The sequence below is a fragment of the Lotus japonicus genome, chromosome 3, assembly GCF_012489685.1.
Source record: "Lotus japonicus ecotype B-129 chromosome 3, LjGifu_v1.2".
NCBI lineage: Eukaryota > Viridiplantae > Streptophyta > Magnoliopsida > Fabales > Fabaceae > Lotus > Lotus japonicus.
The window spans coordinates 77,245,767-77,268,847 of record NC_080043.1 but is presented as its reverse complement, the minus strand read 5'-3'; the positions used below and the strand labels follow the sequence as shown (position 1 = coordinate 77,268,847).

Below are 23,081 nucleotides of genomic sequence, written 5' to 3'. Positions count from 1 at the left end.
AAATTGTCTTTCTGTTTCACTAATGGGAATGGTATCCATCTTCACAGTAGATCCAGGGTTGCTTAAAAGAAGCTCATGTGCATAATCCCAAAGTTTGGCATATTGCTCTGCTTCACTGCCTTCCACCATCTTCCTTGCTTTCTTCATTGACCTCCAAATCTTAGTCTCATTTAAGTGCACTCCAAACTCAGTCTTCATGTAATCAAAAGCCTCAGCATGAGTCATATTTGGTTGTGCCCTGAGTTTCTTCTCAAGTTTCTTTGCAACCCATCTAGTTGATGCTTGCTTATTTCTGAAAGACCTGCTGCAGGTATGTTCTCTGAAAGCTTTGTCTTGCCCTGGACCATGCACAGTAGATCTTCCACTTACAGGTCTCTCCCATGCACTCAGCCCTACACCTGTCCTTATCATTCTTCAACCACCTGATTTGTCTCCCCACCTCAACAGTGTAATCTATAACAGCTTCCTTGAATGATTGCAAATTAGGAAACTCCATGCCAAGTTCTAGATGGATATTGCCATACCCTGCAGTTTCATCAAACTGTGGGAAAGTTTGCTTAACCCTACAATTGCCCTCATCATCTGTACTCACAGGACTATGGAGGTCCTCACTACAATAAGAGTTGTTGTCATCATCCAAAAACCAATTTTCCTCTTCAATTTCCTCTGGTATGTAGTCACTGTCATTATCTGACTCAGTACCAGTTAATACAGATTTTCCCTTTGTATGAGCCATATTAAATGCATCATCATCTGACTCAGTGTCACTATTGTCATCTGAGACTGGATCATTGATTCTCCTCCCCATGCCATGGAAGTCATACTGTTCAAAAGCCTTTTGTTTCCCCTTGTCATTTCTTCTTCTATTCTCCTCTTCATTAACTATCTCATTCACATCCTCAACAGCCACCCTCTCATTCCCATGAACACCACCAATCCCACTTCCCTCACCAGTCACACTCTCATTCCCATTACAAGCACCAATCCCACTTCCCTCACCAGTCACCCTTTCATTCCCATGAACACTACCAATCCCACTTCCCTCACCAGTCACCCTCTCATTCCCATTATCAGCACCAATCTCACTTCCCTCACCATTCACCCTCTCATTCCCATCTTCAGCACCAATCCCACTTCCCTCTTCAGACACATTTCCCACACCACAACCCAGCCCATCTTCATCAGCAACAATAGACTCAATCACCACAACTGCACCATCTTCATCAGCAGGTGGGGGTGGGGGTGGGGGTGGAGGAATCATAGATAAGGGCTTAGGGTGAGGGTGCTCAAAATAAATCTCAATCTCCCCACTGTTCAACTTGGCTGCTTTACAAATATCCATGATATCACGATCAGTGGAAAGTTCATTCAACACAATGTCCTCTGAAACTGTTGGGTCACGCCACCATATGTTCTGAAACACTGCATAGCCATGTTCTTTGCCCATTAACATCACAATGTTAACATTTATTCTGTCAAAATCCAAATCCTCCCAGACACACATTTGACCCCCTTCATAGGACACACTGCCATTCTCACCACTAAACTCTAGCAATCCACCATGATACAATATCAGAGTGACATTGTTATCATCCATCTGTAAAAAAATGAAGATATCCAACAGCCAAGAACTGCAACACAAAATAGGGTTTCAAACTCATGGTAGGTTACTCACAAAGAAACTAACGAATAGAATAGAGTAAAATCCCTACATGCATAGAATCATGCATCAGAAATCCCAATGTTAAGAAAACCCCATAAAAATTGAAACTTTAACACAGACACAAAACCCATTTCAGAATAACTAGTTCAGGTACAACTTCCGGTTAAAGTTCAAAACATAGATTAGGGATCTGAAATTTAGGGTTTACATAAGCATATTATACAGATTTCAACTGCATATTGCAAGATTGAAACAAAAAAATGTTACCTTTGTACGTTAATGAAGAGCACCGTTGCTCCTCTCGTGAGGACCACCGTAGACGATCGTTCTTCTTCGCCAAAGTAGAGTGCTCGTACGCCTCCGACGAACAACCACCGCTATCCTCACGCTCACCGTCGTACCTCGCCCTCTCCGTCACTCCTTCTCTCTGTTAGTGCAACTGGAAATGTAAGAAGTGTAGAGGTTGCTAATATGAGAAGGAAGGTGGTAAGGACCTATTTGACCATAATATCTGCCTACCCTGATCTGACACGTACCCTACGTTTTTTAGTTTTGGGGGGAAACTTTTTTATTTCCACATCAGCTATGGATTTATTAAAAAAGAAATCCATGTCACACTTCCGTTAACGGAAGTTACTTTTTTTTAACGAAGGACCATCAATGAGGGAGATTTGCCACTTCCAGGGACCACGGGCGTCATTTTAGAAGTTTAGGGACGAAGTTGAAGGCGGTGGACACTTTCAGGGACGAACTTGGCTATTTACCCAATAAGTTTTTAAGTAAAGCACAATCAGAAAGTGTATTTACAATACATTTTTAAAATCCATTAGATGCCCAACAAATTAAAGGCACGTTTTCTACCTCCATAATGATAAAATATAGATCACCCATCATGCATTCATTTAACAATTAATCTGTTTTCCTCTTTGCATTGCTTCAATAGAATGCTCCTTTCAGTCGACAATTCTTGAAACATTAGCAAATAATAGACATAAATGAATAAAAATAAATTATATTCAGATATGCCTCAAAATTTACAGAACTCAGAACCATTTTCCGAGAACCAAAGTGGATCTTATGTTTATTTTAATCAAAATGTCTAAGATATGCACTGCACAATAAATGAATATTAAAACTCCTGAGAAAATCAAAGAGTCTCGATCATGCAGTTTAGCTACGGTTGTCATGATTTTGAGCCTTCAGCACGGATGAAATTTGATCAGTAGCCACAACAATTATGGATTTGAAAGGTCTATCCGTGCTCCAAATTGATCTATAGCAGTCCTGCTTTGCTGTTTTGTACTCCTGAGAATTGAAACCTGGAATATAAGACAATGTAAAAGCATTACGTTCCAAAAGGTTACATGGAAATATCATTAGATCAGAGACCAGATGCTGAAAATTAAACATGCTAAATTAAAAGCATCTTTAATAAACCTAAAATATTCTGTGTGCAAAATTTTTTAGGGCCATCATGTGATGATTTCATAATTAGCATCATTTTTAATGTCTTGCTAAAATTCAAACAAAATAGTACAACTATCAAATCTTCATATGATGGAATACCAGAGTCATGAATACACTACCTTGGGCCGTTCCATAGAGCTTCCAAAATATCCTACTCCAAAAGATGAGGAAGTATAAGCAGCTGAAAACTCTACAGCTTTCAGCCTTGATGATTTTCCTTCGTCCTAGAGAAAATCAAAGATTAAATAATCTTTCACAAAACTATTAACTGGAAAGGCTGAAGGGGCTCACATTTGTGGAAGAATCCGACTGCACAACCAAGATCCCTGCAGTGCTATCAGTGCCGTATTGACTGCTATCTTCGGTAACAGAGCGTAATACTTTTGTGCAAGCAGAGGCAGCACCAGACTGTGAGCTGAAGGAAAATGAACATCAGGAAAAATCCAGCACACAAAGTATTGCTATAGCCTGCAAAGCTAATTAAATGCAATTATACGACTGAGAGCCACTCATACAGTGACAATGAAACAATGCACTCCCTGGCTGCAAATCCTTTCATTAGCTGCTCTCCTGCACCAGAAACACAACAGCCAGCCATGAACGGAGCCCCAAAGAGACCTTTTGATGATGCCCAACAACCTGAACCATACATTGCTGCTACCCCAACCCGACCACTAACCTGTTGGATATTTCGAATACATAATTACGAGCAATCAGATAGTATGCTAATATGCAAGTGCGGAGCACTAGAAAAAAAGCAAACGAAGAAACCATTCTTCACCTTAAGAGCAATACCACCACTCGAGGCCCCAGATGCTACATGCCCCTCATTGTCTACACAAATAACCCCAACTGTGTCCATTATGCGATCTTCCAAAGCACAATCTGCATCTTAAGGGGGCATGATTTTGGCATGATAAAGTTCATAGGGGGTGTCATATAGATGTAATGGTTTAAGGCTTGGAAGAAAAAAGATGCCAACAATGATCAATTTCTTTTACTTAGTGTAAAACTACCCTAATTCCTTTGTTAGCCAACATTGTTCATGCAAGCGCAAGCACTGAAGCACTCAAGCATGAAAGGAACAATATACTTTGGTGCAAAATACACTAATGCCATAAGGTCAACTTTACATTGAAGTAGTTAAAAGTGTAAATAAGTTCATATTTAATTTTTTTTACTGAAAATATATCATCTTTCAGGGACTTATAATTTCATTCAAAACCTTAAGATTGTTCCCCTCAGATTTGGCTTTGTTACTTAGTTGCCTTGATAGTTGATTCTTTTGATTGTTTTCGTTTCTTTGATATAAGGATTTAGTCCTTGAGAGACAAGGGATTGTAGACAGAAAGAAGGTTAAGCTCTTGTAGAAGTCTGCTATTTGATACCAGGTATTGCAGCACTTTGACAGACAGAAGAATCACCATCAGGAGAAGAGTTCTCTATCTTTGATCTAGCTGCTTCAACCATAGATTTATACTTTCTCCATTGTGCTTTTGCCTTTTCTGTGACCAGCCACTGTCATGAAATACACTCAAAAGTTGCAATTTCAAAGCGGTACGACTTACTGATAAGTCCCCATGCAGAATTTAAATCATAGTTAGAAAATAAGACCTCATTGGCCTCTTCTATACTTTCCGGCAAAGCAATATCCCTCGACATTGCCCATTCGCGAGCCCCTTCACCCACCAAGAAGCTGCAAATATGATAAAATTTCTAAAAGCCTAACAACAGAAACTACAATGATGATTTGTTCATATGAGCTAAAAATAGAGAAGACTCTACAGTCTACTCTACATGCTTTGGTTACAAATGCAGAGAAGTAAAGTAATTATTACATTGGTGGAATTCGACCCAACAATTGAGACCCCATGATTTGCTCCTTAGCCAATAATGCAGCAATTTTGACAGCATTTGGCACACCTGGTCTATAATTAATGGAATAAATACACACAAACTTGACTGAAAATTTCAACATATAATATAACAGTTTCATCATCATCTCAAGAATTTCCCAGAACAGAAATTGAATTCAACTGTTTGTATAGTACCTGGAGCAGCACCAACAGCACCAAATGCTCCAGATTTTCCATCCATGACACTGGCATCACATTCCACACCGCCATTTTCTGTCAAATTGGATCCTCTTCCTGCATTCGTGCTCGGATCATCCTCCAAGACTTGAATGGCGGCTACGACGGCGTCTAAGCAGAGTCCTGAGCCCTGAGAAACAAAAGATGATGTTGGAATTGGAAGAGACTAGAGAGAGAGGAAAAGGGATGGGATGGTTGAGGTGGTTACGGAGGAGAGGACGGAGGCGGCGGCGAGGCAAGCGCGGTTCATGGCGGATCTGAGAGGTTTGTCGTTGGAAGGAGAGTGGTAGCCGGCGCCTACGTGAACCGCCACGAAAAACCTCTTTTTCTCCTCGCCACCATTCATTGTTGGAGTTTACTTGTTTAACCTTCTTTACTCAATTTCTCATAGGTGGAGGCGTGGAGCGTAGATAAGTCAATTTAACCATATGTATGGTATGTTGAGAATTGAGATAATCATATTCGCTCGAGTGTGTGGGAAATGTTAAAGGTTCACTAATCGTGCGTCTTCCAAGTATCGAATTTTCGACCTCCAGGGTTCAACAAACACTTTTAAGTTAACCACCGACACCGACACCAATTGGGTAGAGGAGTGTCTCCTTATTATGAGAGATGACAACTTATAATATGGGTTAGGTCGATTTAAATGGTTTAGATTCAATCTCAATTAAAAATGTAAAAGAGAAAACCTAAAAACGGATAAGAATGGATGTAATACTTGTTTCCAAGGCATTCTTTCCTTTTATTTTCATATTTAGCAGAAATCAAACACACTTTAACACATCAATTCCAATGTAACTCAATTTTTTATCACAATTCAAAACATGTTTAAGGATAAACAACACCAATCCATTACTGACATAATTCGTTACGTACTACATTAAAAAAAATAGTAAACATGACTGATTACAAGAGTGTCTAAACCTGTGTATAAGAGCATCTTCAAGTTCTTGCACTAGTTCTTAACTATGCATTAAGTATTATTCCTTTAACCAAGTTTCTGTTTCATGGCACAATTAATCCTTGATTAAAATGATTTCTCTTCACTTCTATAGAAGAAAAGGCCAAAAGGACTACCACCTGGTAGAAGTGCCAACCTGACAGCAGATTCAGCACCTTCATCAGGTGTTAGAAAACCTGTGTTTTCATTAATATCCGTTTTGACATAATCAGGGCAAACAACATTGATGCAGAATGAAGGGTATTTCCTGACTAGAATTCTTGTATAGGCATTCAGAGCAACTTTTGAGATTGTATATGCAGACGCACTATAAGGCCACCCTTTGGTTTCTAGTGAACCCTCTTGATAATCCTTTAGAAATTCATCCAAAGTCTCATCAATCTTTTCTTCTTTGAGGCTTTCAACATCGCTTAGCACTTCTTTAGGCCTTCCATCGGGCATAATCTGCAAAAGTTATTGGCATGTGACTAACGGGTTCAAGTCCTAAAAACAGTCTCTTATGTAAAAATAGGGTAAGACCGCGAACAATAGACCACCAAATGGTCCGACTTTCCCCACACATAAAGGGAACTTTTGTGCACCAGACTGCCCCTTTGTGCATCATCTCCAATTGAACTCATAAAATGAAATAACATATATATTGAAGCAATAAACAAGTTAATTTTAGACACCATATGGATTGGATTTTTTTATATCTCCTTAAAGTCTCTCATTCTCTATTCCACCAATAAAACCTTGACATGTTGGGAGACAGAACATCTTATACAAAGTTGAAAACGACTGCCAAAAAATAGCTTTAAATATTTTCACAATTTGTGTCTCCAATTTAGCTAGCAAAGCGGGTAACCAAAGTTATCAGTATCACATACCACAAGTCTTCCCATGGTTGAAGAAACAATGACAATTTTGGGGGAGCCTGAAAACTGGAGAAGGGGAATTAGTGCTTTGGTTATTTCCTTCACTCCATAGTAATTTGTTTTAAGACATGCTTCAGCTAATTCATAGTTTTCAGTAACTATTTTATTCCAATCAATACGGCCCCCAGTTTCCTGCAACCAAAAACAAGAAACTTTTCATTTCTTTTTGAGTAAGTTGATGAGGGAACATACAAGTGCAAGGCATGATCTAAATAACATACTCTGTCAAACATGAATGCAGTGAAAATTACACTAAATTTCATTTCGAATAATGCTTTGAAATTATTTTACTATTATCTTCATTTTTTTATCAGTTGAGGTTAAAAATACTGAATTGATGCAACAATCAATCATTCCTCAAACAAATTTTAATTAAAACGGCCTATGCTTTCGAAGTAAGAAAAGACATACCACAAGAGTTTCACCAGCCAAAGCCAAAGCTTCACCGTCCACTTGTGCTCCGAAGGTTCCAGCATTGTTTACCTAGAAAAAGTTCCAAGCAAAATATTTTATGGTCATTCAAGTTGAACTAATATATGTAGCCTAGATTTTTTCAATTGTAAATTGTGATTAGTGACAATGTTGCACTATGGTCATTCAAGTTGCACTATTCTATGTTTAATTGATTTGTGCAACATGTGAAAGCACTTATCACTTTTAAATAAGCAACGAATTATGTTTAATGATAGAATTTTGTTACCAAGATATCGAGTTTTCCAAAATGGGTCTGGATGAAATGTGAAAATGATCCTATACTTGCAGGATCAGTGATATCAAGTTGATGAAAAATCACATGACCAAGCCCTTTGAGTTTCTCAACAGCTTCAAGACCCCTCTTCTCATCTCTTGCTGTCAGCACCACAGTGATACCATTGGAAGCCAATTGCTTGCATATTGCAAATCCTATTCCCTTGTTTGCTCCCGTGACAACCGCATACCTAGAAACCAGTTTAATAAGTTAATTTATGAGTCATTATCATTATAGTTTGTTCTGCAAGGCAGCAAGGTGGGCTGAAGAATGAGATGCTAAGGAAAATTGTACCTTTTTGTTGCTTGCCATTGCTTATGAAAGAGCAAGGGAATTGTATGCAAAAGGAAAATGAAATGTGTTTTGTTTTGTTGGAACTCTTCTTCTTCATTGTTTTTGTTGTTTGCTATGATTCAGATAAACCTCTGCTTTACAATTATCTATTCTTCTCATTGACTTGACAATGATTGAACTTTTACATCGTATGAAGTTTTATTTTACACATTTGTTTAAGATTATAAAGAAATATTATGTTCAAAACTTTAAGGTTCAAACTTCAAACAACTATATATATTGCCGGCCAAAGCAAATTAAATGGGGTTCTAGTGTTTTGTAAGTTTTTTTTATTGATTCAACAATGTCATGACAAGAGCAAGAATTGACGGCCCACATTTGACTGTTTTCTTAGTGCAAATTTTTGCATAAATGAATGAATTTTATGTGATGTATGATTGATTGATTTCTCATAGTAAGATAATGTGGGGGTTTTTTTTTTTTAATGGGAAGAAAAGTAAGGTATTGAGTCTGAATCTAGCCAATATATGGAAAAAAATATTAACTATTAGAACTAGTTTCACGGGAATCTAGGTTCGTTGGACATTATTTAATTAATGTTTCTAGCAGAGAACATGTGTTAAAATAACCATCAGATAAGACAATATTTGAAAGCTCAGGTGGCTCTTCTCCACCAATCACGTATCAAGAAAATTGAATGCAAATTTAGCTGTGAAGAAGTCAGCATCACTACCAATACCATATGAGCCTGTATGTCCAGGACCAAATGAAAGGCACACACATGGTTATGGAAGGGAATGTGCTAATGAAGGTAATCAAGTGTTAGGCCAAAGTGTGTAAGATGCCTACTTGATCAAGGAATTCAATGCTTCCCTCATTTGAAGATTTTGACAATGAAGATGTGGAAAAGATGTAGTACTTATTTTCAACGAATTCTTACCTTTGATCTTCATATTTTGCAAAAGTCAAACACACTTAACACATCAATTCTAGTGTAACTCATTTATTTAGCTGAATTCAAAACAAGTTTAACAATAAACAACAACATTGCTCACACAATCCGTTACTACATAAGAAAAAGGTTTAAAACATGACTCACAAGAGTGTCTAAACCTGTGTATAACATAACTATGCATTATTCCTTTAACAAAGACTATGTTTCCTAGACTCAATTAATCCTTGATCAAATTAAAATGGTTTCTCTTCACTTCGATAGAAGAAAAGGCCAGAAGGACTACTACCATCAGGTAGCAGTGCCAACCTGACAGCAGCTTCAGCACCTTCATCAGGTGTTAGGAGACCTGTATTGTAGTTGATATCCGTTTTGACATAACCAGGGCAAACAGCATTGATGCAGAATGAAGGGTATTTCTTGGCTAGAATCCTTGTGTAGGCATTCAGAGCAACTTTTGAGATTGTATATGCAGACATAATATGAGGCCACCCTTTGGCTTCTAGGGAACCCTCTTTAAAATCCTTTAGATATTCATTCAAAAACTCATCAATCTTTTCTTCTGTGAGGTTTTCAACATCAACTATCACTTGTTTAGGCCTTCCATCTGGTATATTCTGCAAAACAGCTAATGAGAATAAGCATCACCTTCAATTGGACTAATAAACCAAGTGACATAACATATATATTGAATCAATTAATGAACTACTTAATTTTAGACATGATATCCAGTTATGCATCGGCGCAATAGTCAGGTTCTTGCCATGTGACTTTGAGGTCACAATTTCGAGTCGTGGAATCAGCCTCTTGCAAAAATGCAAGGTAAGACTAGCTACATTAGATCTAAAAAGTGGGTCCGGGCCCTCCCTAGACCTCGTGCATAAAGGGAACTTTATGCAAATTAAAAGCTTTAAAATTTCCAGAATTTGTGTCTCCAACTTAGCTACCCTAACAAAATGATAGAATCATGATTCGCTCATCAGAAATTTCACGTGACATTATCATATTGAAATTTTGTTTGACATTGTCAAGTGATGTTAGAGGATCTGATTCAAAGTTATTAGTATCGCATACCTCAAGCCTTCCCATGGATGAAGAAACATTGACAATTTTGGGTGAGCCTGAAATCTGGAGAAGGGGAATTAGTGCTTTGGTCAATTCCTTGACTCCATAGTAGTTTGTTTTAAGACATGCTTCAGTTAATTCATAGTTTTCAGTAACTATTTTTCTCCAATCAATTTGGCCACCGTTTTCCTGCAATAAAAAATAAGAAACTTTTCATTTCTTTTTGAATGAGTTGATGAGGGAACATACCGGTGCAAGGCATGACCTGAAATTGTTAATTTTTGATTAAAGTTATGTAGTATCTGACAATCACTTTCTTTATAGATGAGAAATACTATAATTATAATCACTTTCACCATAATTATGTTGTATCATGGCCTCAGCTTTTGAGGTAAAAAAATCATACCACAATATTTGCAGCAGCCAAAGCCTCACCATCCACATGTGCTCCTGAGGCCCCAGCGTTGTTAACCTAGAAAAAATTCCCAGTTTCAAATATTTTATGGTCATTCAAATTCAAGTTGAACTAGAAGCTATATTCGCAAGTGGAAAAAAGTATGAAAGAAATCCCTTAAACAAATAGCAGATATATGTCCTGTTTTATGAAAAATGAAGGCTACTAGCAGAATCAAGGATGCATCATCATATTCAGAAATCAAAACTAGTCTATGTTTGATTGTATAACATGTGAGAAGCAGTTATCACTTTTTAATAAATTCAATGCATGTTTTGGAATTCTTCTACAATTGATTCTAAAGCCAAAATCAATTATAAGGAGAAGCTTATATGAGTAGCTTCTGGATTTTAGAATTGATTCTGGAAAAAGAGAAACTGGTCCAAACATGCCATGAATACTTAAAATGTAACCAGATTGATCAGCATATATAGTATGAATCATTGAAAAGAAGCAACAAAAGGTTATGGTTAATGATAAGATCTTAAACACAAAAGAAGCAAAAGGCAAGAGAGAATTTTGCTACCAAGATATCAAGTTTTCCAAAGTGGGTCTGGATGAAATTTGCAAATGATCCTATACTTGCAGGATCAGTGACATCAAGTTGATGAAAAACCACATGACCAAGCCCTTTGAGTTTCTCAACAGCTTCAAGGCCCCTTTTCTCATCTCTTGCTGTCAGCACCACAGTGATACCATTAGAAGACAATTGCTTGCATATTGCAAATCCAATTCCCTTGTTTGCTCCTGTCACAACTGCATACCTAGAGTGTAACAAGTTAACACATGACTCATTATCATTATAGTTAGTTCTGTAAGGTATGTTGAAGAATGAGAGGCTGAGGAAAATAGTACCTTGCTGTTGCTTCTGCCATTGCTCATCAAAGAAGGAAAGGCCTGCAAATTAGTGGACGGAAAGCTATAAAATGTTAGGTGGTTTTAGATTTTTCCTTTATAAATAATGTTTTTATTTAACTTAAGAGGTTGATGTGTGGTATCTTTAGAATTTAAGGGCTTGTGCATAAAAAGAAACTCTAAGGGGTTGTTTGATTTCTATTTTAGTTTTCTATATCTAAAAACAGTTTTCATAAAAAATATTTAAAATTTGTTTTTCAAAAGAAAAAAGTGAAAATTGTTTCCGAAACCGTTGGTACTTGGTAATAATTATCGAAGAGTCAAGTGCCCATAGTTTTTTGGTGGTCGGTAACTTCTTATTACCAATGGATTGTTGTGGTTATCGTCGACTTCTGGACGCCAGTAATAACTATTTTTCTTGTAGTATTAATGTATGTTATTGCTATAAGGATTTCATCAAGAAGGTCCTCCTCCGATAGAAGTTTATTAACCTCATTCCCTCATACACAGCTGTTTCCATACACACCGCTCAGAGATTGAACTATAGATTAAATGCTTAAGAAACTCAACTATTAATCAGTTGTATAAGATATTGTTTATTCAAAATGCACTAATAATATTAATTTATTATTACATTTTCATATAACTGTACATTTCCGTTCAACATTAATACTCCAGTACATTTCCTATTAAAAAGATCAAAAGTGCAAGTTGATGTTCAAACTTCAATCAACTGTGTTGCCGGCCAAAGCAAATCAATTTGGGTTTTAGTGAAGCTTTTGGTTTATTGATTTTAACGATGTCGTCGTCAAGAACAAGTACTGCTCGCCCACATTATTATAGGTAGCGTTTGGTAGACACGTGTAAAGGGAACGAAACATGACATATGAGTTCCGTTCTGTGTTTTTAAGATGAAACGGAACGGGACAAAAGACTCCAGGAACGGGACACTTGGGTTCCCTGGAAAATGGTGGAACGGAAGAGAACGGAACGGAACACTCTCTTAAAACTTTTGCAAGTTCAAAAATATCCATAATTTATATTTGAAATTTTATGTATCTAAACAGTTTAAAATCATTTATAAAATTGAAAGCACTTATTATATTTGTAGACAAAGTTAAATGAAAATCTACTTTTTCAAAAAAATCACTTAAAATAAAATCAATTATTTTTTTCAAAAGTAAAATCACTTTTTGTAAGCAATGATAAACGAGTCAATTAGAGTGCGTTTGATTCAACTTATTTTGGAAAAATCACTTTTTAATAAAAAAAATCACTTTTTAATAAAAAAAAATCACTTTTAAAATCAAAAAATCACTTTTTTAATCAAATATCACATTTTGTGTTTGTTTCAGCTGAAGCTGAAAACATATTATTTGAAACAGTTACTTTAGCTTATCATGAAAACCTATGATGATAGATGAGAGGAGATAAAAAAGTGATTTTAATTATAGTAGTCAAACACGAATCAACTTAATTAAAATAAAATCAATTATTTTTTCAAAAGTAAAATAAGTTTTTGTAAGCAATGATAAACGAGCCAATTAGAGTGCGTTTAAGTCAACTTATTTAGAAAAAATCATTTTTTAATCAAAAAATCACTTTTTGTGTTTGTTTCAGCTGAAGCTGCAAACAAATTATTTAAAACAGTTACTTTAGCTTATAACGAAAATCAATGATGATAGATGAGGGGAGATAAAAAAAAGTGATTTTAATTAGAGTAGTCGAACACGAATCAACTTATGCTTTTCTCAAAATCTCTTAAAAAAAATTATAGTTAAAAATCAATATTTTTTAATCTAAACAAACACACTTAAAATAGCTTAAATAGATAATTAGGTTTCTGCTTTTTTGAATAGTATACTGAAACAACTTAAACAATATATAAGTGATTATTTTAAAGAAATAAGTGATTATTTCATGAAGTAAGAGTAACAAACGGTTTCTATGCAAAATGTTCAATTGAGTTCAATTTGTTTTCCTCAATCAAATATTAAACATGCAGGGTTATATATGTAATTAAAATCATGGTTCTGTTCTATTGACTTAGGTAGCGTTTGGTAGACACGTCTGAACGGGACGGAACATGACATATTGGTTATGTTCCGTGTTTGTCATGTTTTTAAGATGGAACAGAACGGGACAAAAAGCTTCTGGAACGGAACATTTTGGTTCCATAGAAAAGGGTGGAACGGAAGAGAACGGAACGGAACACCTTATTAAAATTTTTAAAAAGACGAAATAACCCCAACCTATTCTCATATTTCCTGATCTTTATCCTTCCATCTCCTCTGATTCTCATCAAGCCTCCATCTGTTACGTCCGTCTTCTTTCTTTTTTTTCTTCTGCATTCATTCTGCTCAATGTATTATTTCTTGGGACAAAAAACAAATTGCATTTTTGTACACCAGTGCTCTTAGATCCCTCTAGCAATTCATCTTCCATTTTTTTCCTAAATACTCCATTGTTTTGATTTTGCTCAATCATGGTAGAATCAAAATTCATGGAAACCCCAGTCTCAGGGCATCAAAACAGACAAAAGAGGGATGAGAGGGAAAGACGAAGGAAGAGAGAAGAGAGAGGGACGCGCGGTGGCCTGAGCATCCACGGCGGCAGATCTGGCCACTGGGCGTGATGGTCCCTGGTCGCGGCGTGGTGGAGGTCCGGTGGCGCCGTGGCGGACTGATTGCATGCGATGGGGCTTGCCGGCGGCTGTAAGAGAAAATAGCCATGAAAAGGATAGAAGCCATAAAAGCTGTTGTTGCAGGCTTGCACGTTTTGTGTGGAAGAAGAAAAACCTAATCATCTTTTCCTTCTCAAAATGTTATAATCAATCTAAATTTTGAATAAAAAGTTCATTTAAAATAATATACAGTATATACGAAACAATATTCAATGGAAAACAAGCTTGATAAAACAATAAGTATAATAGGGGTATATGTGTAATTATCTTTATGGTTCTGATCTGTTCGTGATATATTTACCAAACACAGTGTACAGTACATTATCGTCTTGTTCCATCCCGTACTGTTCCGTTCTGTTTTGTTATGTCCTGTTCTGTTATGTTTCCAAACGCTACCTTAGAGTTACCAAACACAACACATAGAACATTATTGTCCTGTTCCATCCTGTTCTGTCCCGTTCCATTCTGTTCTGTCCTGTTCAGTTTCGTCACCAAACGCTACCATAGTACTAGTACTTATCTAAAGGGTAAAATAAACAAACATTTTGGAACTGAGATAGTACTTATTTTCTATGCATTCTATCTTTCCTTTCATGGTCATATTTTGCAGAAATCAAGCACACTTAACACATCAATTCCAGCGTAACTTCATTTATTAAGCACAACTCAAAACAATTTTGACTATAATGAACATCATTGCTTACACAATTCGTTATTTTCGTTTACATGACTCAAGTCACAAGAGTGTCTAAACGTGTTTATACAATAACACTATGCATTATTACTTTAACCAAGATTTTGTTTTCATGCCACAACTAATCCTTGATCAAAATGGTTTCTCTTCACTTCGAAAGAAGAAAAGGCCAGAAGGACTACTACCATGGGGCAACAGTGCCAACCTGACAGCAGCTTCAGCACCTTCATCAGGTGTTAGAAGGCCTGTATTGTAGGTAATATCTGTTTTCACATGACCTGGACAAACAGCATTGATGCAGAATAAAGGGTATTTCTTGGTTAGAATCCTTGTGTAGGCATTCTGAGCAGCTTTTGAGATTCTATACGCAGATGCGCTATGAGGCCACCCTTTGGTTTCTAGTGAACCCTCTTTAAAATCCTTTAGAAATTCACTCAGAAATTCATCAATCTTTTCTTCTGTGAGGTTTTCAACATCATTTAGCACTTCTTTAGGCCTTGCATCTGGCATATTCTGCAAAACAGTTACAAAGGTGAAAATAAGCATAATCTTAAGTTGGACTAATATAGAACTAACATACATACTAAATCAATTAAAAGAACTAGTCAATTTAAGACATCATATCCAGTTGCAATTTAAATTAAAAAAAAATCATGTTTCCAGTTTAGTTACCAAAGCTAGTAACATTAACAAGAGTTGTCAGTGTCACATACCTCAAGCCTTCCCATGGATGAGGAAACATTGACGATTTTGGCGGAGCCTGAAAACTGGAGAAGGGGAATTAATGCTTTGGTTAATTCCTTGACTCCATAGTAATTTGTTTTAAGACATGCTTCACTTAATTCATAGTTTTCAGTAAATATTTTTCTACTATCAATTTGGCCACCGTTTTCCTGCAATAGAAAACAAGAAACTTTTCATTTGTTTTTGAATGAGTTGATGAGGGAGCACGACCTGAAATTTTTAATTGTTAATCGAAGTTATGTTGTCTCTTTCTTTATAGATGAAAAATGTTATTCACCATAATTATGTTTTGGGAGTGACTATTTGCGCCTCCCGTTTTACTAAGTCCGTCATCTCCTTTTTTAAAAATTCCAACATTGCCCTTAGTAAAAAAAACATAAAAAGATAATATTTTATTTTTACTTCCCACACACCATCTCCTTCTTCCTCCTCACCCTCCTCTTAATCCTCCACTCCCAACTTTTTTTGGGTGATCTCAAGTCAAGAATAGAAGCTTATCCATGTAAGTTTTTACCTTTTTTCGAGCTTTTTTTCAGCTTTTTTTAGCTTTCATCGCGATTTCGCGACTTCCCGACGTAACTGGTTAGTCCCGCACTTAAACATGCGGTAGTGAAACAAATTACACGCTCCCGCTAACATAAGTGCGGAAGTGTGAAATTTATACCTTCCGCTAACTTGTTAACGGAAGTGAAAAACTTAGTCATTTCAATCGTGTTAAGGTCTGGTACTGCTCCTAAATAAAATTGATTTTCCCGCACTTAAAAGTGCGGAACATGATGTGTTGGAATAATAAATTGCGGAAGGCAAATTCAGAGAGAATTAAAAAAAATTGACCATCCGCAGGCTAACCGCACTTAAACATGCGGTAGTCATAAAACCTGTCCGCAGTTTAGAGTGCGGGCAAGTCACGAAACATCCTCCCATGACAGAATCAAATCGAGGGACTGAATGAAGACACAAAATGACAAAATACAACCTCCCATGGTTAATGTGGGTTTGAGAGACTTGATTTTGTGAGGGTTGAAAATTTTGAAATTGGGTTGGAGAGGAAGAGGGGGGTTATACGGTTGAAAGAGGGGGAGGGTTTGTAGGGAAAGATAAGGTAGTTTTTTTTTAATTTAAATTACTGAAGGGTATTTTGGTCTTTTTTCAGTTTTGGGGATGACGCACTTAGCAAAATAGGAGGTGCAAATAGTCACTGCCTTGTGTTTTATCTGAAGTTTTTGGGGTAAAAAAATCATACCAAAATATTTGCAGCAACCAAAGCCTCACTCTCCTCCACATGTGCTCCTGAGATTCCAGCATTGTTCACCTAATTTTTTTTTCCCAGATTCAAATATTTTATGGTCATCCAAGTTGAACTAGTAGCTATATATTCACAAATGGCAAAAATTATGAAAGAAATCCCTCAAACAAAAGCAGAAATATAGCTTATAATTTTCAATTGTAATTAGTGACGAGGTATACATCAATGAAACTCAGACTCAGACACTTCATAAATACAAAACAGGACACATGAAAAATGAAAGCTGCTTGCAGAATCAAGGATGCATCATATTCAGAAATCAGAACTATATTCGGTGTTAATTTTGCAAGATGTGAGAAGCACATATGTAAGGTCATAAGCTATCACCTAAGCTCTCTCTCAAACACCTGTCTAAGCGCTTATATTATAAAATAAGCTATTCCTATTAGAGGGTTCTGAGGAGAAGCCTATATGACTAGCTTCAAGATTTTAGAATTGATTCTTAAAAAAGAAACTGATCCAAACATGCCATGAATACTTAAAATGTAACCAGATTGATCATGATCAGCAAATCTTTTATGTATGAGTCCTTGAAAAGAAGCAACAAAGGTTGATGATATATAAGATCAGAAACACAAAAAAATCAAAAGGCAAGAGAGAATTTTGCTACCAAGATATCGAGCTTTCCAAAACGGGTCTGGATGAAATGTGTAAATGATCCTATACTTGCAGGATCAGTGACATCAAGTTGATGAAAAATCACATGACCAAGCCCTTTGAGTTTCTCAACAGCTTCAAGACCTCTCTTCTCATCTCTTGCTGTCAGCACCACAGTGATACCTTCAGAAGTCAATTGCTTGCATATTGCAAATCCTATTCTCTTGTTTGCTCCTGTCACAACCGCATACCTTGAAACCAGCTCAACTAGTTAACACATGAAGTCATGAATCATGAAATAGTACGTTGAAGAATGGGAGGCTAAGGAAAATTATACCTTGCTGTTGCTTCTGCCATTGCTCATCAAAGAAGGAAAGGCCTGCAAATGAGTGGACGAAAAACAAGCTATAAATGTTAGGTGTTTCAAGATTTTTACTGTATTCATTATGGAATAAATAATGTTTTAATTTAATTTAAGGACTTGTGCATTAAAAAGAAATCTAAGGGCTTATTTGATTTCTATTTTAGTTTTCTATATTTAAAAACAGTTTTCATAAACAATATTTAAAATTTGTCTTTTAAAAGAAAAAAAAGTAAAAGTTGTTTCCGAAACCGTGGGTAATAATTACCGAGGAGTGAAGTACCCACAATTTACTAATAATTAACATTTGCCTCTAAAAAAAAAGTACCCACAATTATTTGAACGTCAGAAACTTCTTATTACCAATGGATTGTTGTGGTTATTGTCGAATTTTGTACATCATTGTTGGACTTGCCCAAAACCACCCACGCCCATGATTTGGAGCAGACCGATTTGGCTAATCTCGACGTTGCTACAGCCTACTAGGTAGTTCTTACGAAGGTTGTCACTAAGTATGATACAGATCATGACAGGAGAATGAATATAGGTTACTGCTGTAAGGAAGCCATCAAAAAGGTTCTCTGACAGGAGTTTATTAACCCCATCCCCTCATACCCAACATTTCTATTTTCTATACTGTACCGTTTAGAGATTGAATTCTGGACTAAATGCTTAAGAAGTTCAATTATCTAGCTATTGTACTAGACGTTATTGGTTAAAAATGCACTAATAAATAATTATATTACTTTGTTAGTACATTTTCATACGACTGTACATTTCCTTTCAAAATTAATACTCTAGTACAATTCCTTATTAAAAAGATCAAAAGTGAAAGTTGATCAAACTTCAATTAACTGTGTTGCCGGCCAAAGCAAATCAATCTGGGTTTTCGTGAAGCTTTTGGTTTATTGATTTTAACGATGTCATCGTCAAGAACAAGTACCGCTCGCCCACATTATCATAGACTCATAGTACTAGTACTTATCTAAAGGGTAAAATAAACAAACATTTTGGAACTGAGATAGTACTTATTTTCTATGCATTCTTTCTTTCCTTTCATGGTCATTTTGCAGAAATCAAGCACACTTAACACATCAATTCCAACGTAACTTCATTTATTTAGCAGAATTCAAAACAATTCTGACGATAAGGAACATCATTGCTTACCCAATTTGTTACTCCCTCCGTTCCTATTTATCTGTTCAGGAAGAGAATGTTCATATAAATTAAAGAAAACAATTAATTATGTTAATTTTCATAAAAGTATTTTTTTTCTTATATAACCCTTTAGAATGTATTTTATCTTTCTTCATTTATTATTTCTGTAAGGGCATTTCTAGGAAAAACATCAATTAATGCTCTCTTGAAACTGTAAGTGGACAGATATATAGGAACACAACTTTTTCTTCAAAGTTGGCAGTTAATAAGGAACAGATGGAGTATTACATAAGAAAATAGTTTAAAACATGACTCACAAGAGTGTCTAAGCATGTATATAGCATAACTATGCATTACTCCTTTAACCTAGTGTGTGTTTGGATTAGCGTTAGCAGAATTGGATCTGATCAGAATTTGATCTGGTCAAAATTGGATCTGAAAACGTGAGTTCAAGTGACGTGATTTATGTTTGGATACACATACCTAAAATTGATTTTTGTATCAGAATTTCGTTTGGATAACTTTGATTAGATTTGATTTTGATTGTGTAATGACCAAAATGGGTATATGACTATTTATTTATTATATATTGCATCATTTTTTAAACTTTATATTCATATAAATTTATTTACAATTTGTGTCACCATAATCATTTGTGTCAACAGTTATGTTCTCATCTTCACACCGATTGAAATCAATATCAATTTCAGCTCTCCTAATAAAGTTGTGTATAGTCATTGTTGCACAAACTAGTTGAACTTGCGTTTTAATTTTGAACTTAAGCATCTTCCGTTAATTTGGTGTCATTTTAAAATTCTAATATCAGGCAAATGAAGAAGGGGAAAGGGGTAAAATTGGGTTTGTTTCGATTTGGTTTCTTGGATCAACGTTTGGTTGATGGAGAAGCTACCTTTCCTAGCATCACCAGGATCCGATTTTACTCTCAAAACGTGGATCTAATTGAGCCTTCCCAACATGTTTTGAGACATGGAGATCCACGTTTAAGGCTTTGATCCAGTTTTGGGACTCAGATCCACGTTTTGGATCCGCAACCAAACAGACACCTAGTTTCTGTTCTCATACCACAACTACTCCTTGATCAAAATGGTTTCTCTTCACTTCGAAAGAAGAAAAGTCCAGAAGGACTATTACCATTAGATAGCAGTGCCAACCTGACGACAGCTTCAGCACCTTCATCAGGTGTTAGAAAACTAGTATTCTGATTAATATCCGTTTTGACATAACCAGGGCAAACATCATTGATGCAGAATGAAGGGTATTTCTTGGCCTGAATCCTTGTGTAGGCATTCAGAGCAGCTTTTGAGATTGTATATGCAGACATACTATGAGGCCACCCTTTGGTTTCTAGGGAACCCTCTTTAAAATCCTTTAGAAATTCATTCAAAATCTCATCAATCTTTTCTTCTGTGAGGTTTTCAACATCACTTATCACTTCTTTAGGCCTTCCATCTGGCATATACGGCAAAACAGCTACATGAGAATAAGCATCATCTTCAATTGGACTAATAGACCAAGTGACATAATATATATATATATATATATATATATATATATATATATATATATTGAGTCAATTAATGAACCAGTTAAATTTAGACATCATATCCAGTTATTTATTGTTGCGACAGTAAAGTTGTTGCCTTGTAACTTTGCGGTCACAATTTCGAGTCGTGGAATCAGCCTCTTGTAAAAATGTAAGATAAAATTAGCTAAATTAGATCCACAAAGTGGGTTCGGGCCCTCCCTAAACCTCGTGCATAAAAGGAACTTTATAGCACCAGTTTTGCCCTTTTATATCCAGTTATGCAAATTAAAAGCTTTAAAATTTCCAGAATTTTAGTCTCCAACTGAAAATTTCACGTGACATTATCATATTGAAATTTTGTTTGACATTGTCACGTGAGAGGATCTGATTCAAAGTTATTAGTATCACATACCTCAAGCCTTCCACTGGATGAAGAAACATTGACAATTTTGGGTGAGCCTGAAAACTGGAGAAGGGGAATTAGTGCTTTGGTCAATTCCTTTACTCCATAGTAGTTTGTTTTAAGACATGCTTCAGTTAATTCATAGTTTTCAGTTAACTATTTTACTCCAATCTATACGGTCTCTGTTTTCCTGCAATAAAAAAAAACAAGAAACTTTTCATTTCTTTTTGAATGAGTTGATTAGGGAATATACTAGTGCAAGGCATGACCTGAAATTGTTAATTAAAGTTATGTAATATCTGGCAATCACTTTCTTTATAGATGAGAAATATTATTCACCATAATTATGTTGTATCATGGCCTCAGCTTTTGGGGTAAAAAATTCATACCACAATATTTGCAGCAGCCAAAGCCTCACCGTCTATATGTGCTCCTGGGGCTCCAGCGTTGTTTACCTAGAAAAAATTCCCAGTTGCAAATATTTTATGGTCATTCAATTTCAAGTTGAACTAGTAGCTATATTCACAAATGGAAAAAATTATGAAAGAAATCCCTCAAACAAAAAGCAGATATATATCCTATAAAATTTCAATTGTAAATTGTAATTAGTAACGAGGTATACATCAATGAAACTCATATACACTTCATAAATATATATAATCAGGGCACATGAAAAATGAAGGCTAGTAGCAGAATCAAAGATGCATCATATTCAGAAATCAGAACTAGTCTGTATTTGATTGTATAACATGAGAGAAGCACTTATCACTTTTAAATAAATTAAGTGCATGTTTTGAAATTCTTCTACAATTGATTCTAAAGCCATAATCAATTCCAAGGAGAAGCTTATATGAGTAGCTTCTGGATTTTATAAATGATTCTGGAAAAAGAGAAACTGATCCAAACATGCCATGAATACTTCAAATGTGACTAGATTGATCAGCGTATATAGTATGAATCATTGAAAAGAGTCAACAATGGTTGGTGATAAGATTAGAAACACAAAAAAGCAAAAGGCAAGCGAGAATTTTCTTACCAAGATATTAAGTTTTCCAAAGTGGGCCTGGATGAAATGTGCAAATGATCCTATACTTGCAGGATCAGTGACATCAAGTTGATGAAAAACCACATGGCCAAGAAGACCAAGCCCTTTGAGTTTCTCAATAGCTTCAAGACCCCGCTTCTCATCTCTTGCTGTCAGCACCACAGTGATACCATTGGAAGCCAATTGCTTGCATATTGCAAATCCTATTCCCTTGTTTGCTCCTGTCACAACCGCATACCTAGGAACCAGTTTAAGAAGTTAACAATATATATGTCATTATCATTATACTTAGTTCTGCTAGGTGCGTTGAAGAATGAGAGGCTAAGGAGAATGGTACCTTTTTGTTGCTTCTGCCATTGCTTATGAAAGAGCAAGGGAATTGCCTGCAAAAAGAAAATGACCTGCGTTTGTTTAAGATCATAAAAAAATGTTATCTTCAAATTTCAAGGTTCAAACAACTATATATGTTGCCGGCCAAAGCAAATTAAATATTAGGCTAAGGAAAATGATACCATTTTGAAGAATGGTAGGCTCAGGAAAATGATACCTTTTTGTTGCTTCTGCCATTGCTTCTGAAAGAGTGAATTGTCTGCAAATGGAAAAGGGAGTGCGTTTGTTAAAAAAATTGTTGATGTTTAAACTTCAAACAACTATTTTCCCGGCCATATATAGCAAAATATTAAAATTGGGTTCTAGTGTTTTGTGAAGTCTTTTTTTATTGATTTTAACATCTAGCAGTTTGGATCAGCACTTTTCTCTCCTGCCCCCCTGTAAAGCCTATTTTCAATCATTGATTCTACTATTATCTAATGCAAATTTAGCTACCAACAAGTCAGCATCAGTGTTTCAAGAACGCTTAACATTTTCATTGATTTACAAGGGAAGGCGGGGATCCATTCTCTCAAATTATATCATGCCCCAGCGGCAAGCAGATTCTAGCGGTCCTACCATACTCAAACAGAATTGCCTCACCGGATTACTTGAACAGAATAGCCTCACAGGAACATGTGGTTCAAACCGAAAAAATAACTAAGAAAATATAAGTCCATAGCAATTTGAATTTAGTGGTAATTAA

General features: G+C 35.9%; 4 protein-coding genes and 1 pseudogene across 9 annotated transcripts; all 5 read right to left on the bottom strand.

Annotated features, from left to right (window-relative positions):
* Positions 1-2,564: 2,564 nt before the first annotated feature.
* LOC130746075 (putative threonine aspartase) lies at positions 2,565-5,659 on the bottom strand. Of its 3 annotated transcripts, none has more exons than XM_057598584.1 (10): positions 5,432-5,659; positions 5,182-5,353; positions 4,969-5,053; positions 4,745-4,826; positions 4,519-4,648; positions 3,912-4,015; positions 3,646-3,809; positions 3,422-3,545; positions 3,250-3,354; positions 2,565-2,982 (listed from the first exon to the last, which is right to left on the bottom strand). In XM_057598584.1, exons 1-10 carry the CDS (start codon positions 5,567-5,569, stop codon positions 2,899-2,901), a joined length of 1,188 nt encoding a protein of 395 aa, XP_057454567.1. In that variant the 5' UTR covers positions 5,570-5,659; the 3' UTR covers positions 2,565-2,898. The 3 variants fall into 3 exon arrangements, with proteins under 3 accessions (XP_057454567.1, XP_057454566.1, XP_057454568.1); XM_057598583.1 differs by having other exon boundaries at positions 3,912-4,021; positions 5,432-5,658; XM_057598585.1 differs by lacking the exons at positions 4,519-4,648; positions 4,745-4,826 and having other exon boundaries at positions 4,969-5,058; positions 5,432-5,652.
* A 473-nt stretch (positions 5,660-6,132) lies between these two features.
* Positions 6,133-8,161, bottom strand: LOC130744761 ((+)-neomenthol dehydrogenase-like). Its single transcript, XM_057596918.1, has 5 exons — positions 8,144-8,161; positions 7,802-8,053; positions 7,513-7,584; positions 7,054-7,233; positions 6,133-6,628 (listed from the first exon to the last, which is right to left on the bottom strand). The coding sequence occupies exons 1-5, from the start codon at positions 8,159-8,161 to the stop codon at positions 6,251-6,253; spliced, it is 900 nt and encodes a 299-aa protein (XP_057452901.1). The 3' UTR covers positions 6,133-6,250.
* A 969-nt stretch (positions 8,162-9,130) lies between these two features.
* LOC130746071 ((+)-neomenthol dehydrogenase-like) lies at positions 9,131-11,609 on the bottom strand. Its single transcript, XM_057598580.1, has 5 exons — positions 11,470-11,609; positions 11,141-11,378; positions 10,567-10,632; positions 10,170-10,349; positions 9,131-9,712 (listed from the first exon to the last, which is right to left on the bottom strand). Exons 1-5 carry the CDS (start codon positions 11,487-11,489, stop codon positions 9,332-9,334), a joined length of 885 nt encoding a protein of 294 aa, XP_057454563.1. The 5' UTR covers positions 11,490-11,609; the 3' UTR covers positions 9,131-9,331.
* A 3,166-nt stretch (positions 11,610-14,775) lies between these two features.
* On the bottom strand, positions 14,776-21,101 carry LOC130746070 ((+)-neomenthol dehydrogenase-like). 4 transcript variants are annotated; one of them, XM_057598576.1, is made up of 6 exons: positions 20,971-21,101; positions 17,831-17,872; positions 17,507-17,744; positions 16,834-16,902; positions 15,560-15,739; positions 14,776-15,359 (listed from the first exon to the last, which is right to left on the bottom strand). In XM_057598576.1, the coding sequence occupies exons 2-6, from the start codon at positions 17,848-17,850 to the stop codon at positions 14,979-14,981; spliced, it is 888 nt and encodes a 295-aa protein (XP_057454559.1). In that variant the 5' UTR covers positions 17,851-17,872; positions 20,971-21,101; the 3' UTR covers positions 14,776-14,978. The 4 variants fall into 4 exon arrangements, with proteins under 4 accessions (XP_057454559.1, XP_057454562.1, XP_057454560.1 ...); XM_057598579.1 differs by having other exon boundaries at positions 15,560-15,613; XM_057598577.1 differs by lacking the exon at positions 20,971-21,101 and adding an exon at positions 20,165-20,277.
* Positions 19,544-22,621, bottom strand: LOC130746074 ((+)-neomenthol dehydrogenase-like; annotated as a pseudogene).
* Positions 22,622-23,081: the final 460 nt, after the last annotated feature.

Excerpts from the sequence above, each read along its gene's own strand:
- LOC130746075 (XM_057598583.1), bottom strand. The coding sequence starts at position 5,569 with ATGAATGGTGGCGAGGAGAAAAAGAGGTTTTTCGTGGCGGTTCACGTA. Across the intron at positions 5,354-5,431 it reads CCGCCTCCGTCCTCTCCTCC|GGCTCAGGACTCTGCTTAGA; the intron begins GTAACCACCTCA and ends TTTGTTTCTCAG. Across the intron at positions 4,649-4,744 it reads GTATAGAAGAGGCCAATGAG|TGGCTGGTCACAGAAAAGGC; the intron begins GTCTTATTTTCT and ends ATTTCATGACAG.
- LOC130744761 (XM_057596918.1), bottom strand. Across the intron at positions 7,585-7,801 it reads TTGGAAAACTCGATATCTTG|GTAAACAATGCTGGAACCTT; the intron begins GTAACAAAATTC and ends AACTTTTTCTAG. Across the intron at positions 7,234-7,512 it reads TGGCTGGTGAAACTCTTGTG|GAAACTGGGGGCCGTATTGA; the intron begins GTATGTCTTTTC and ends TTTTGGTTGCAG.
- LOC130746071 (XM_057598580.1), bottom strand. The coding sequence starts at position 11,489 with ATGGCAGAAGCAACAGCAAG. Across the intron at positions 11,379-11,469 it reads ATGGCAGAAGCAACAGCAAG|GTATGCAGTTGTGACAGGAG; the intron begins GTACTATTTTCC and ends GTTACACTCTAG. Across the intron at positions 10,633-11,140 it reads TTGGAAAACTTGATATCTTG|GTTAACAACGCTGGGGCCTC; the intron begins GTAGCAAAATTC and ends AATTTTTTCTAG.
- LOC130746070 (XM_057598576.1), bottom strand. The coding sequence starts at position 17,850 with ATGGCAGAAGCAACAGCAAG. Across the intron at positions 17,745-17,830 it reads ATGGCAGAAGCAACAGCAAG|GTATGCGGTTGTGACAGGAG; the intron begins GTATAATTTTCC and ends GCTGGTTTCAAG. Across the intron at positions 16,903-17,506 it reads TTGGAAAGCTCGATATCTTG|GTGAACAATGCTGGAATCTC; the intron begins GTAGCAAAATTC and ends AAAAAAAATTAG.